At 48.1% G+C, this 15,512-nt stretch overlaps 1 protein-coding gene across 2 annotated transcripts in view; it reads right to left on the reverse strand.

The window, feature by feature from the left end:
• ERGIC3 (ERGIC and golgi 3) overlaps positions 1-15,512 on the reverse strand; it is a 68,498-nt gene that overhangs the window by 25,152 nt on the left and 27,834 nt on the right. The window contains exons 6-8 of one of the 2 annotated variants that reach the window (XM_044985466.1): positions 12,016-12,181; positions 8,965-9,022; positions 550-564 (exon numbers count right to left, since the gene is read on the reverse strand). In XM_044985466.1, coding sequence (XP_044841401.1) covers positions 550-564; positions 8,965-9,022; positions 12,016-12,181 — 239 coding nt within the window. The remainder of the gene's footprint in view (positions 1-549; positions 565-8,964; positions 9,023-12,015; positions 12,182-15,512) is intronic. The other variant, XM_044985467.1, reaches the window with a different exon arrangement.

Consider the following 15,512-nt stretch of genomic DNA (forward strand, 5'->3'; position numbering starts at 1 on the left):
GTTTGGATTTTTAGCTCTGAAGAAATCAACTTCTACTTAACACTTGAAAATGAAACCCATGGTTTGTAACCCTCTTGATCTGCTCTAACTCAGTCACAAGCTAGTGGGCTGGATGCAGGAATCACTGGGGCACATTCTCTGGCTTGTGCTATGAAGGAGGTCAGGCTAGATGATCATCCCTTCTGGTCTTTAAATCTATTAACTCTACCTCTCCAAACTATTATCAGGCCTCCCTCAGCTAGTCCACCAGACTAAACACATCCACCAACCTACTGTCTCTTACAGACTTATTAAAGTAATCCAGGCCAGAGCTTCTCAACCTTTTCTATACTGGTACCCCCAGTTAGAACAGATCCACCCTCCACTCTAGCGACAAAGAAAGGGTCAGTGGTCATGCCCCCTGAAACCTACTCACAAATCCCAGGCTAAGAACCTAAGCTAATGCTCTATCTGCCCTTCCCAAGGGATTTATGGAGACAGCACATAACAGAAATTATATTAATCCCATAGTGAACAGTATAGAAAAGGAAAGAAGCAAGCATCACTTACGCTCAACTGCGTGCACTGCAGATAAGGGCAGGAATAAGGAAAGAAAAGAGAAACATTCAGATTTTTACATTGAAAAGCACACATTCAGATAAGGCTGCATTTAAAAATGACACCTTCTAGAAGAGGAGGATAATCACTATGCCAACCAGTCCCTAGAGCAGGGTTCTCACAACTAATTTTTAATGGTCTCAGAGTGAGGCCATCAACTTTTGCTGGTGACCGCTCTGACAATTTTTGCTAAATTACTTAATTAATTTCAGGAAAAACAAATAAATACACGCATCTCCACATCCAAATCATAGGCATTTATTTATGTAGGGTTTTTTGTAAAGTGCTTTGCACGTTCTTGCCTTTTTTTGTTATTTCTTTTGCTTTTCTGATTGCTTTTTTTTTTAAAGACTTGCTAACTAGTAAGTCTATTTCTGTAAAAAGTGGTATTTGTGTGTTTGTTAATACTACTTTTCACAGCAGCAGACTTGCTAGCTAGCTGGGAGGCAGTGAAAAGCGATATTAACAAACATACAAATATTATTTTTCACAACAGACTTACTCAGCCCTGGCAAGCTGTGGGACAAATTAAATCCTGGATGGGGAGGTGGGTAGGGAGGCAGCTTGGGGGCCAGGAGTAACGATGGGGTGGGAAGTGAGCCCGAAACTGGAGCCCTGCAGCCAAGGGCAAAAGAAAAGCAAAAGAAACAAAAATGTCAAGAACATGCAAAGCACCTTAGAATCATAGAAGATTAGGTTTGGAAGAGACTTCAGGAGGTCATCCAGACCAACCCCAACTTAAAAACCTCTAAGGATGGAGATTCCTCCACCTACATAGGTAACAAATTACAGTGCTTCATCACCATCCTAATGAAATAGTTTTTATTTCACTTATTTGTTTCTATTCTGTTTGGGTCCAGTAAAGAATAGAGACGACTGTATACTATTTTTATTATTAAATCTGCAAAAAAAACCCTAAAAACCCTACATAAACATATGACAATGATTTGGACATGTGTATGTGCATATCTATATGTTTTTCCTAAAGTTAATTAAGTATTTTAGGAAAAATTGTCAGAGCGGCCACCAGCAAGAGTTGGTGGCCACACACTAAGGCCACCAAAAATTTGTTGCGAGAACCCCTGGACTAGCTTTCCTTGAAAGAGTGAGCTGCATTAGCTAGCCCTCCTAAAAACCAACTGTCCCAAAGCTTGGATTCTCTTGATCTTTCTCACAGAGAAATCTGGGCTAAAACATGTCATCTTTTCAATAGGCAATTCAAAATGTCCGAATGCGGACTGGAAAGCAAAATTCTGAGGCTCAGTCAGTCCCACGAAAGAGGCTGAAAGATATAAAATGTGATTTGAGAAAACGCTAAAGCCTGAAGAGAAGCTGTTGTTACAAGGGGGCGGGGGGGGGGAATGCAATAGTTACCTTTTGGCATTTTCCAGCCTAGGAAAAGTGATTGAGTTAAGGTCAAGATTGCTAGCCCATGCTAGCTAAACCCAACCTAAACTCAAACCTTCTTCCTAGTCCAGAAAAGACCTCAGATGTTCCTTGGTTTAGGGAAAGATCGGGAGTTGCGCTGCAAGCCAGATACAAAGCAGTCAATTTTGTGGCTGCAACGCATGGAATGAATTCATGTGAACAAGACTGCTCAGACCCTTTACCTATACCTTTCACGTAATGCATCTAGCTCTGGCCTGTACTGCTAGACCTCCACTAACATAGTGTGTACTACGGTCTAGAAGAGCATTTGTTTGGAAGTGTGTTTTCAGAGCAGGGTTTGTGTATGTGAAAACAAAACGTATATGTGGGAAGGCACAACACACTGTGTATGAAAATGGGGCTCTAACCAAGGAATGAATCAACCCAGGCAGAGGGGAGTTGTGGGAATGAAATGAGAGGCCTGCCCAAAGGCCAGTCTATACTGAAATCGTATCAGTTGTACTTCACACCATTAGTTACTTCGGTTCCATTTTACGTCTGGACAAGCCCTAAACCTCCTCTTATCCCTCACCCTATTTCCTGGAAGTAGAAACTCCAACAAGGACAGAAGTTATATCAGCTCTGAAGATAATCACTGAGAAATCAGCCAGCTGAGATCAGAACTAAATTTGGGTTCAAATTTTAAAAAGGCTTCTTAATTTGAACTTTTCTCCTTCCGTCATGGAAATGCCCATGCAGAAACCTGGTTTCAGAGATTAGTAACCAGCAGAAATCCTCAGGGCAAGGACTGAGTATTAACTAAAGAGACTGAAGATCTGCTCTCCTGAAACAAGGATCTGATCTAGCTTGAATATTGAGAGGATTCTGACGAGTAAAAGTGTGGACTCAACTCCAAGTGGCAACTTTATAAATTTGATACCGGCACTTTGGTAGTAAGCCAGAAGCAGCCAAGAATTTTGGATGAGGGTATAAAAATATACTTTGTCCTCAAGGCAGCTGAGAGAACCCACCTTGCTCAGTTCTCATGAAGGAGCTATTAATTTGGGACTGACAATCACAGTGCCTAATTTTTAGCTGCCTAGAAAAATCACAGGAACCACACTGTGATCCACAAAGCCTGAGCTAGGCACCTAGGCTTCCTTTACAATATATGGGGAGAGACAGACACCTTCAAATGTGATTCACAACAGCCAACATACTAGGCAGGAAGCTGTCTAAACTAGCCAATGGCAGATGCCAACCAGAGAGATGTGCCCTAAAATCTGCCCCTCTCTTGTGATGCCTAAGTCCGAGTTGCAGGATGGTGCCTACCTCTGCTCAGCAATCCATGGATGGGAACCAGCTGCCACCTGGAGTCAAGCAGCTTCTTGGGGGAATGAGTTATGCACAAAACAGCTGGGGGAGGAGGAGGGGCTGCCACTACTCACCTGATAAATTTTAGCCCAGTGGTTAGAGCACTCACCTGGTGTGGGAGACCCAGGTCCAAGTCCCCCTTGACGGAAGGGGGAGAAAGGATTTGAAAAGGGATCTCCACCTTGCAGGAGGATGCTCTAACCACTGAGCTAAGTGATATTCTGATGTGGGGCTTCCTCAGTCTCTCTTGCTGAAGTTGTTACACTGTGGATAAATAAAGAGTGATTGGAGAGGGGACCTGGACCCAGGTCTCCCACCTTCCAGGTGGATGCCCTAATGACTGGACTACAGAGCCATTCTCATTCTCTCTCTTTCTGTCTGACCCAATGACTATTCCATGGTGGATAAATATTTATCTAGAGGGAGGTGGCAGAGTGCATGTCCAGAGGCAGAGAGTTAGGTGCTGTCATAAACAGAGATAAGAGTAGCATAAAATCCCTCCTTGGCAGCTGTACTGAATCGCTTTACCTGTAAGGGGTTAAGTAGCTCAAATCACCTAGTTGGTCCTTCTGGTCAGGTGCCAATGAGGAAAGAAGATACTTTCAAATCTAGGGGGGAGAATTTGTTTGTGGCTCTTTTTTTTTTTGTTCCCTCTCCGGACGGAGAGAGAGACCAGGCAGGTACATCATCTCCTGAAAACATACCTGAAATGATCCATCTAAAATTACAAAAATTGTAAGTAAGGCAAGGAAATGCATTAGGTTATCTTTTGTTTTGGCTTGTGAATTTTCTTGTGCTACAAAGGTAGTTTTATTTCTGTTTTTGTAACTGTGAAGCTGAGTCCAGAGAGGAGTCCTCTGTGTTTTAAATCTTTATTATCCTGTAAAGTTACCTTCCATCCTGATTTTGCAGGTGTGATTCTTTTACTTTTTTCTTTATAATAAAGTTCTTCTTTTAAGAACCTGATTGATTTTAGTGTCCTAAAGATAAAGAGTCTGGTCTGTACTCACATTGATAAGGCAATTAGTTGGTATGCTATTCTCAAGCCTCCCCAGGAAAGGGAGTGAAGGGACTTGGGGGGATATTTTGGGGGGGGGGATAGGGATTCCAAGTGACCCTCCCCTGAATTTTTGTGTAAATCAGTTGGTGGTGGCAGCAATACCGTCGTCCAAGGACAAGGAAAGGAATTTGTACCTTGGGGAAGATTTTCACCTAAGCTGGTACAATATAAGCTTAGGGGGTCTTTCATGCAGGTCCCCACAGCTGTACCCCAAAGTTCGGGGGGTGGGGATCCTGACATGGTGGCAGCGTGGTGGGATCATTCTGAACCAGAAGCATAGACCTCAGGATTTTAAAAGGACACATTTTTTCCTTTTGGCTGCTTGAAAACCAGGGAGATTTTTTTTTAAAGGGCACAATTTTTTTTTTAAGCTGACAGCAGCTGGAGTTTTTTCTTTGCCTGAGGGCAGAGTAGTTAAGCTGCAGCAAGGAAATTCACAAGCTGTTGGTTTTTTTTTTTCCTAGCTCTCGGGCTAGGCTACAGTAAGGGCAGGAAGGTTAGCAAATATGACTGAAAGTGAGGTCCAGAAAAAACTGGAATTAGCCAGACTGGAGGCTGAAGAGAAAAAGAAGGAACATGAAAGACAAATGGAATTCAAACAAATGGAGATTGATGCACAAGTGGCCAGAGAAAAAGCTGCTCAGGAGAAGAGGGAAAGAGAGAGGCAGCATGAACTGGAGGTGATGAGGTGGAAGAGATGGAACCCTTCAGTAGCTGGCTCCACTTCCCAAAAATCCACAAATGGGAGCGACTATGTCCACAGTATGATGAATCCAGTGATATTGCTGAATATTTCATCATCTTTGAGAGACTATGCCCCCTCCATGCAATTCCTGAGCATCAAAAAATGAATACGTTAATGGCAAAATTGACTGGAAGAGTTCTGGACATATTCAACAAGATGCCTATTGAGGATGCCTCTGACTATGGTAAATTTAAGGATTTGGATTTAAGGACCAAGCCCAAGTCCACAGATTTACATATGGGTCCTGAGATGACTCAGGAATCCGATCCTGGAACCACAGATCCACCCACAGTAGGTACAGACATTTCCTGGTAGATCAGCTGCCTGCTGGGATAAAGTGCTTTCTTTTTCCTTCCTTCTCTGTCTCTTTTCATCTTTGAGAGCAAAGCGCTTCTCCTCGAAGTGGGCCACTGCCTGATTGAGGATGTGGCACGAATTGAGGTCGGGTGGTGACGGCTTGCTCCTCCCAGCTTGTGATGTCCACATCAGTTTTCTTGAAATACACTTTGTAGCTTTATCTCTGACCACCATGGGTGAGCTGAGAGTAGAGGACAGGAGGTAGAATCTGGCATCTGCACACAATGTATAGCCCAGTGGAGTTGCTGCATGAAGATCATTGCTTCTATGCTGGTGACACTGGCTTCAGTGAGACTAATGGCATTAGTGTAGTGATTTTCCCACTTGATGTGAAGGATCTTCTGGAGGCATCATTGGTGGTACCTCTCCAGACTCTTGAGATGCTGTTGATAGTCACCCAGGTTTCACATCCATAAAGGAGTGTAGGAATAACAATTGTCTTATAGATCTGGATCTTGGTGTCCTGCTATAGGTCACAGTCCGTGAAAACATGTCTGACCAATTTCCCAAAGGAAGCATTTGGCACTGGATCCTGTGTTGGATCTCATTGTTGATTTATGCATTTTGAGAAGGTTGGCTACCAAGGTAGCAGAAATGCTCGACTATCTCCAAAGTCTGTCCCTCAATGGTGATTTGTGGTGGGTCATGCTGATGGGCGTTTTTTTTTTTTAATTTTCTACGTCTCTGCTCGAAGTCTAAAGTCTTCAGGGCATCCACTACTGATCTTCAGTATGCTAATGACTGTGCCATCCTCACGCACACCGAGAATGGCCTTAAGTCCACATTGGATTTTTTTGCACAAGCTTACTGAAGCCTAGGACTCTCAATATGGAGAAGACTAAAGTGCTCCATCAGCCTGCTTCCAGCCTTGCACATGACCACAGAATAGCACTGTGTTGTGATAAGACCTACACTGTTTATTTCTTGTTTTTAATAGTTAATAATAACAGTAGAATTTAGCTTACTACCTTCCTATGAGGGTAGAGTCCTCTCTCTCAAGCTATTATAGAAAAGGCATAAAAGCGTAAACAATGGTTCCTTCTGGCCTTAAAATCTAAAAATTAATTTGATCTCTTTATGTAGAAAAGTCAGTTTTCTGATAGAACCTATCAAAAATTTGTTTAACTTGGGTTCCAAGTATCCACTAGCCTGTACAGGATCACAGGTGAAAGCTGTGAGTGGTATATGAATTGCCCCAAGTGCTAGTACCTGGCTTCTTTTGGCTTTCATAGGCTTTATGTAGTGAGATGACCTATGGCAGCTCCCTATCCTGAAATAAAAGCACTTCTCCCAAAGACTGAGAAAGCAGAGCATGTGACATTCTGCAGGACATTTTGTGAAACTGACCACCACCTAATACCTCCTGAACTGGCTGAGGAAGCCTGACCACCACACTGAGACCAGCCAAGTAATGGCTGTTTAACCATGTCTGGAGCAGTCGCATTTGAAGTCATGCAATTGTCAATGAATATCTGTACATCATCAGCTCTGGGATCCTGATCTTTCAGCTACAATACTGCTACCAGGAAGCTCTAAGAAGTGGAGTGGAGGGAGGAAAACTGAAGCAGCACTTATATCTAACATTGCTCCTATGACTGTCAAAATTTGGGTAGGTTGAAAAACACAGTGTAGTGAATACAGCCACCAATGCCAGAAATCTGGTGAAAACTCTGGGGTCTGCAGCTAGCATCTTGTTTTGAAGACTGTCCCTCAGTCTGAACCTGAGGTAACTCTAGTGCAGCTGCATTATTGAGGTGTGGAAGTACTTATCTCAAAAGCCAAGTATTTGAACCAATCCTGAGAACTCAGGAAGAGGATTCCATGTGGAATCTGAGCTCCGATAGGCTAGTTGAGTCTTTTCAGATAGGCTCCCCTTTCTTTTTTTGGACCAAGAAAAAACAAGAATCCTCTTTAAACAGGTTGAAAGTATTTCTATTCTATTGCAACCAAATCCCTTCTCCTTCAACAATTTTTCATTTGAAGGAATTCCTCAAAGGTGAAAGGTGTGTGCGTGCATACATGAAGCATTGTGTGGAACTGAATAGTTTAACTCCTCCCTGACCTTCCTATTACAGTGAAAAGCATATTTTCATAAAACTTACCCTCTGCATCCAGGTGTGGAAGTAGAGAAAGAATGGACGGGGCTGTGAAGGGGATTTCAATGCAAAGAGTAGGCTAGCTGTAACCCTAATAATGTGAGATTTGTAGAAGCGAGGATTGTGTGAGGCAGTGGGAAAGAACTGTATGAGAAGTTGTTATGACCTTGTGTTAGATAAGTATAGAATGTAGACTATAGTCTAAACTGGTGAGAAAAATAAGATACCAGGACGACATATGTATAAACAAAATGCAGCTTTCGCCCATTATTATATGTAACAAAAGGTATAAATGCTTGCTGTAATTGTTTACCTAGAGAGAGACCTGTTTAGCTCTCTCCCGCCATGCAATTGCTAGAGATAATAAAGTATCTGACTTGCTGCACCCAACCTGAGAGTGAGAACTCTGTTTTTCTCCAACACAAGCTATAGTAACTACACAGCACTATCCACCATTCTACAAGACCGTTCTATCCCTTCCACCCTCTCTACACAGACTAGAGCCACTATTATCATATTCATGATCCTGATGTGGGTCCAAGACCTCACCAATCACATACAATAAGATAGTTATGCTGAACTCATCCACTGTACAGAGCCACAGACTGGAGGAGTGTCTCACTCTTGAAAGTGGGCTAGCTAGTCTACGCTCATATATCTAGTACACAGAAGAGTTGAAAAAGGCATTTAAGGCACGCCTCATTAATGTAACTATTTATTATAAAGCTGTAAATATGGGTCTGTATATGTTACATGATGGGTTGTTACATGGTGCAGCCGATTACAAGGGCAGAGTTAAAAATCTTTGTCAAAACGTAACTCTGAACACCTGGAGTTTCAAACATTTATGTTTCTGGAACTGCAACATACTATTAAGTTACATAAATACTTCCAATCTTAAATCTATTTTAAAAGGTTCTTGAGAATATATATTTTAAGGCATAAATTAAAACACTCTGTTACCCCAGAAATACTAACTTGCCTAACTTCTGTATAAAAATCACTTGAATTACTTTAAAATTCTCCATGTAACACTTTTGGACTCAACACGCTGACAGAGCTGTTTATAGCAGAACAGTGTTGCTTAATGAGATGGGACAGGCTGGTTGTATAGATAGTCAAGGCTCCTCCTTCGTCCCACTTCCTCCCAGTTCTTCCTCAACCCAACATTTCTTCACTTGCTCCCGATGGTTCTCTTCTCCTACCCTGGCACTTCTGCCAATTCCTCCCCGCCCTGGCAGTGCTACTTCAGACAACTTTACCCATCATGGTTAACGACATGGAAATCAGAGGGAAATGTTCAAAGAGAAAAGCAGACATGCCAGGAAGTCAGGAGGCCACAGGGAAAAAAAACCCAAATACTTTACCATGGACATGAGACTGCTGAAAGCTTTTTCCAGGTGCAAAGTGAAAGTTTCCAGCTACCTGTAGGAAACAGGCATCTTTCATTAAAAGGCCCCATTCTACATAACAAAGTGAAGCATTAACACTTGCTGCCCCCTTTTCAAAGGTGATTTCCTCCTCCCATGTTACTTACCTGCTGAAACAGTCACAAGTGAACCAGCTACTCCCCAAAGAACCTTTTTCCAAATAAAACAATCAGTACTTTTCAGGAATTCGTAGAGCAGAGATGTCAGACACCTGGCTCACAGACCATTTCTGATGTGTAGGGGGAGCCTACACAGATTGTGCAGAATCTAAGTTCTCATTTAAAATACACCTCTACCCCGATATAATGCGGTCCTCAGGAGACAAAAAATCTCACCGTGTTATAGATGAGACCGCGTTATATCAAACTTGCTTTGCCCCCCGCCCCCGTTCCTTGTTCCCTGACCGCCCCCTCCAGAGACCCCCATCCCTAATCACCCCCAGGATCCCACCCCCTACCCAACCCCCTTGTCCTCTGACTGCTCCGACCCCTATCCACCCATCCCCACCCCCTGACAGGCACTCATCGGCAGCGGTGGGAAGTGGAGCAGCCCGGCCCCAGTCCGCTCCACCCCGCCAGCTCCCAGCCACGGCACTCCGCTTCCCGCCGTCGGTGAGTGCAGAGAGGTTGGGGAAAGAATGCCCCCCCGCACTCACCTGCAGCGGGAAGCAGAGTGACGCGGCCCCAGTCTGCTCCGCTTTCCTTGCCCCAACCCCAGCCGTGTTGCAGGGGGGCAGCTGGGGAAAGGTCCTGCACTCACCTGCGGCGGGAAGTGGAGCGCCACAGCTGGGAGCTGGCGGAGTGGAGCTGGCTGGGGCTGGGCTGCTCCGTGAGTGCGGGGAGGTTGGGGAAAGGACGCCCTCTGCACTCACCGGCAGCAGAAAGCGGAGCGACACAGACATGGCCCCAGCGCGCTCCACTCTGCCACCTCCCAGCCGCGGCACTCCGCTTCCCACTGCCGGTGAGTGCAGGGAGGTTGGGGAAAGGATGCCCTCCGCACTCACCAGCGGCGGGAAGCGGAGTGCTGCATCTGGGAGCTGGCGGAGTGGAGCAGGCTGGGGCCGGGCTGCTCCACTTCTGCCACTGCTGGTGAGTGCGGGGGTGGATCCCTTCCCCCAAACCTCCTCCCCAGAGTGGAACAGCTGGGGCTGGGGCGAGGGAAGCAGAGTGGGCTGCTCCCAGCCCCCCGCTAATCCCCCGGGCCATTCTGGGACTGCAGGGCCCCCAAAAGTACCCTCCCACAGCTCCTGCCCCCCAGACCCTGGGGGCGGGAGCCCCTGACTGCCCCCAAGACCCTCTGCTCCTTATCAAACCCCTCAGCCCCAGCCTGGCCCGACACCCTTAACACGCTGCTCAGAGCAGCATGTCAGAGCTTTACTGTTGTAGGCGAACCCGCGTTCTAACGGGTCACGTTATATCGGGGTAGAGGTGTATATATATTTCAACCTTTCCTGCTTATGAAGGTAATTTTTTAAATGGGAACAAAATGTAACCAATGCACATGCAGCCAGCCTGAAACAATGTCTCTGAGAGATGTGAATTTCACCATCCACCTTAATCTCACTGGGGTGTCAACAGGAAAGACCGTATGTTAATGTCAACATTAACTATTTCATTGCTGATCGTTTTTAGCAGATACAATAATGGGGAGGGCGTAAGAGTGAAGTCCACAGGAGTAGAACTGAAAGTTGCTGCAGGGAAGATGAGAGGAGACCCCTAGGAAGGGGGAAGAAAAACAGAAAAGGAAGATGAGGAAGGAAAATAAAGTGGAGTAACACTGTTGGTCCTAAAGGGGAACATATATTCCCAGAGTGATGCTGAATGCGACAATAAATCACTGAACAAACAATAAAGATAACTAAAAGTTCAGCCTGGGATGTTTAAAAGGGGCCTAAGGGAGTTAGGCACCAGTTCCACATACTTTCTATAGCAATTGGACACCTAATTCCCTTAGGGCCCTTGGAACATCCCAACCTTCCTTTGTAGACAAAGGCTAACTAAAATCAGAGTCAGCAAGACCCTGCCATGTGTGTTCTGTACTGGGCCTTTCAGCAATTGGTTAGCATACAGAGCAGGGGTGGGCAAGCTTCTTGGCGCAAGGGCCACATCTGGGTATGGATATTGTATGGTGGGCCATTAATGCTCACGAAATTGGGGGTTGGGGTGCGGGAAGTTGGTCTGGGCTGGGATGGGTTCGGAGGGCAGGAAGGGGATCAGGGCTGGGGAATGGGGTTGGGGCACAGGAGGGGGTCAGGGGTGCAGGCTCTGGATGGAGCCTACCTCAAGCAGCTCCCAGAAGCAGCAGCATGTTCCCACTCCGGCTCCTACATGGAGGCATGGCCAGGTGACTGCACGCTGCCCTGTCCACAGGCACTGCCCCTGCAGCTCCCATTGGCCGCAGTTCCCAGCCAATGGGGGCTGCGGGGGCAGCGTGTGGACCCCCTGGCTGCCCCTATGTGTAGGAGCTAGACGGGGGAACATGCTGCTGCTTCTGGGAGCCGTGTGGAGCGGGGCAAGTCCCAAACCCCATTCCCTGATTGGAGCGCCAGAGCGGGGCAAGCCCCGGACCCTGCTCCCCAGAGGGAGTTTGAGGGCCGGATTAAAATGTCTGGAGGGCCCCTGGGCCATAGTTTGCCCACCCCTGATATAGAGCTAGTGGCCATTGGTTAAAAATCCACCAGCCTCTCTATCCCCACATGTTCTGAAAGGTCTAGCCAACAAAACACACAAGGCCATTCCTTTGTATTGCTTCTCTTTCTCCAGTTTGCAAAACTAACTGCTGTTTTATTTAGGCTCTTCTGCTGCACTCAGCACTGAGCACCTAACAATGCCCAAAGGGCCTAAGTCCCAGCACCACAGAACTGTGGAGACATCGTGCAAAGTGGGGGAAGGAGGGGAATTCCCAACCTCTGCCCTTTCCTGGTCACTAACAATGGGGTGATTTCAGGTGCCTGGCACAGCTGAGCATTCAAGGGAAGCTCTCTCTCACCTTATTGACCTCCAAGAATCCATACACTTGGCAGCCCTCATTCTTCTGCTCCTGCATTTTCTGGCTGAACCCTTCTCTCTTGCATTGTTCTATAGTGTCAGGGTTCTTGAAGGCCCAGCCACGCCGCCTGTATGCTTCTCTCACATCATCACAGGAATTACAGCACCTGCAAAAGTACAGGCACCATCTCACTCACCCTGAATGGAGGAGAAACAAAAATCAAGAGCAGAGACCACAAAATGTGGAACAATCTCTCTGCAGAGGACATAGAAGCGAATTCTCCTTCATACTGGGGCTACTAGTTTCTCTCAGCTGATGGTCTCTGGGTCAAGGGAAGACTAAATTCCCAGAACTGAAGGTGTCCATCCACCTAGCTGAGCAGCTTTGAGTCACTACCTTCCTGAAGCTGACAGCCATCAGAGAACCTCTGCATTCACAACAGAGCTCTGAGGATCTTCCCAATGGACCAGACTCTCTTTAGAAAGTGATATCACTTTTTAACCAGCCAGAGAAGTCCCATAAACAGGTCTGTTAATGCACCTCATCTTACTGGCTTGGAGTCTCCCCCCATGAATAAACAATTCACTCCTGCAGTGCACCCCCACTAGTTTACAGGTCTCAGGCCAAGAGAAACCCCCTTCACTCCCCTGCATCAAGGGGGAGACCAGGGTGGACTCTGGACACAGGACTGTGGTTTCTTTATTCTTTTGACATTTTTGTTACCTGAGAAGAGGAGGCTGGAGGGCTGAATCCCCCATGCCCCAGGAGAGAGCATCTCCAGGCAGGCGCTGCAACCCGATGGATTATTCTAAGCCCAGAAAATTAAAAACAGGGGAGGAGAAAGAATCCAAGACCCTGTGGGCCAGATTCTGATCTGTTGTTGCAGGAGCATGCAAGGAGATGGGGAGAGCAATGTATCACCAGTTTGCCCCACACACAGAGCGCAGGTAAACATGATGAACTAGCCCTGAGTGTGCTCACAGCTAATGGGGGACACTTTTCCTTTTATACCCTGAGAGCCCCACCTAAGGGGAGAGACCCCAAGGGACATTTCTTTCCAGTCTGATCCAAGCTCACATGCTTAGCCCAAAACTGTAGATCCATATGGGAATTCTTGAAGGAGAACTCCCACACAGTATGGATTCATTCAACATCTGGGGCAAATGCTGCTGAGAAGATATGGAACAGGTCCCCCACTTCACTCTCTGAGATCAGGAGACCAGAAAAAAGACGGTTACTCACCTGTAGTAACTGGTGTTCTTCGAGATGTGTTGCTCCTATCCATTCCATTGTAGGTGTGCGCGCCGCGCGTGCACGGTTCTTCGGAACATTTTTACCCTAGCAACTCCGGCGGGCCGGCTGGCGCCCCCTGGAGTGGCGCCGCCATGGCGGCTGATATATACCCCAGCCGGCCCGTCCGCTCCTCAGTTCCTTCTTGCCGGCTATTCCGACAGTGGGGAAGGAGGGCGGGTCTGGAATGGATAGGAGCAACACATCTCGAAGAACACCAGTTACTACAGGTGAGTAACCGTCTTTTCTTCTTCGAGTGATTGCTCCTATGCATTCCATTGTAGGTGATTCCCAAGCCTTACCTAGGCGGTGGGGTCGGAATGAGACGTGGCGGATTGTAATACCGCAGAGCCGAAGGCTGCGTCGTCTCGAGACTGCTGCACCAACGCGTAGTGGGAGGCGAAGGTGTGGACAGAAGACCAGGTGGCCGCTCGACAGATGTCCTGGATGGGAACATGGGCCAGGAAGGCGGCCGACGAGGCGTGCGCCCTGGTCAAGTGCGCAGTGAGTCGGCACGGGGGGACGCGAGCAAGCTCGTAGCATGTTCGTATGCAGGCCGTCACCCAGGAGGAAATCCACTGGGAAGATACAGGCTCGCCTTTCATGCGGTCTGCGATCGCTACAAACAGCTGGGTCGAACGCCGGAAGGGCTTCGTCTGGTCAATGTAGAAAGCGAGGGCCCTGCGGACGTCCAGGGTGTGGAGCTGCTGCTCACGAGGTGAGGCGTGCGGCTTCGGAAAAAAGACCGGGAAGAAGATCTCCTGGTTGAGGTGAAAGGCCGAGACCACCTTGGGGAGGAAGGCCGGGTGCGGTCGAAGCTGCACTTTGTCCCCGTGGAAGACGGTATACGGGGGACCCGCCGTCAGGGCGCGGAGTTCCGAGACTCGCCTGGCGGATGTGATTGCCATGAGAAAGGCTGTCTTGCAGGTGAGATGGAGCAGAGAGCACGTGGCTAAGGGCTCGAAGGGCGGGCCCATCATCTGGGCGAGAACCAGGTTCAGATCCCAAGTCGGAGCAGGAGGACGCACCTGAGGGTAGAGCCAGTCTAACCCTTTAAGGAAGCGGGCAACCATTGGGTTGGAGAAGACGGAGCGACCTCCTATAGCGGGTCGAAAGGCTGACAGCGCTGCCAGGTGTACCCTGAGGGACGAGATCGCGAGACCCTGACCTTTCAGGTACCAGAGGTAATCGAGGACGGTCTGGATGGGGGCCGAGAAGGGGTTAAGACTTTGCTGGTCACACCATAGCGCAAAGCGTTTCCACTTCGCGAGGTAAGTATAGCGCGTGGAAGGCTTTCTGCTTTCCAGCAGAACTTGCTGCACCGCCGCCGAACATCCTCTCTCTGTGTCGGTCAACCACTCAGGAACCAAGCTGTAAGATGCAGCGACTGCAGGTTCGGGTGACAAAGCCTGCCGAGGTCCTGAGTGATGAGGTCCGGCCATAGCGGGAGGGGAATGGGATCCCGAACCGACAGCTCGAGCAGCATGGTGTACCAATGTTGTCTCGGCCAGGCCGGAGCGACGAGTATTACGCGAGCCCTGTCCCTCCGAAGCTTGAGCAGCACTCGGTGGACGAGCGGGAACGGAGGGAACGCGTAAAGGAGGGACTCTGTCCACGGCAGGAGAAACGCATCCGAGAGGGAGCCTGGAGCTTGACCTTGGAAGGAGTAGAACCTGTGGCACTTCCTGTTGGCCCGGGAGGCGAAGAGGTCTACCTGGGGAAACCCCCACCTCTGGAAGATTGTGTAAGCCACATCTGGGCGAAGGGACCACTCGTGGGAGGCGAAGGACCTGCTCAGATGGTCGGCCAACGTGTTCTGCACCCCCGGCAGAAAAAACGCTTCGAGGCGAATCGAGTGGGTCACACAAAGGTCCCAGAGGAGCATCGCCTCCTTGCAAAGCGGGGAGGATCGAGCTCCGCCCTGCTTGTTGACATAGAACATGGCTGTGGTGTTGTCCGTGTACACCGCTACACAGCGGTCCTGAAGGTGAGACAGAAAGGCAAGACACGCCAGACGGATCGCTCTCAACTCCCGGACGTTGATATGGAGGGAGAGCTCCTGGGCTGACCAGAGGCCCTGGGTGTGCAGGTCTCCCATGTGAGCCCCCCATCCAAGCGCCGACGCGTCCGTGGTCAGGGTGATCGACGGCCGAGGAGGGCGGAACGGAACCCCTGCGCAGACTGTCTCCGGATCCAGCCACCAGGTG

Source organism: Mauremys mutica, chromosome 13 (genome assembly GCF_020497125.1).
Source record: "Mauremys mutica isolate MM-2020 ecotype Southern chromosome 13, ASM2049712v1, whole genome shotgun sequence".
Lineage (NCBI taxonomy): Eukaryota > Metazoa > Chordata > Testudines > Geoemydidae > Mauremys > Mauremys mutica.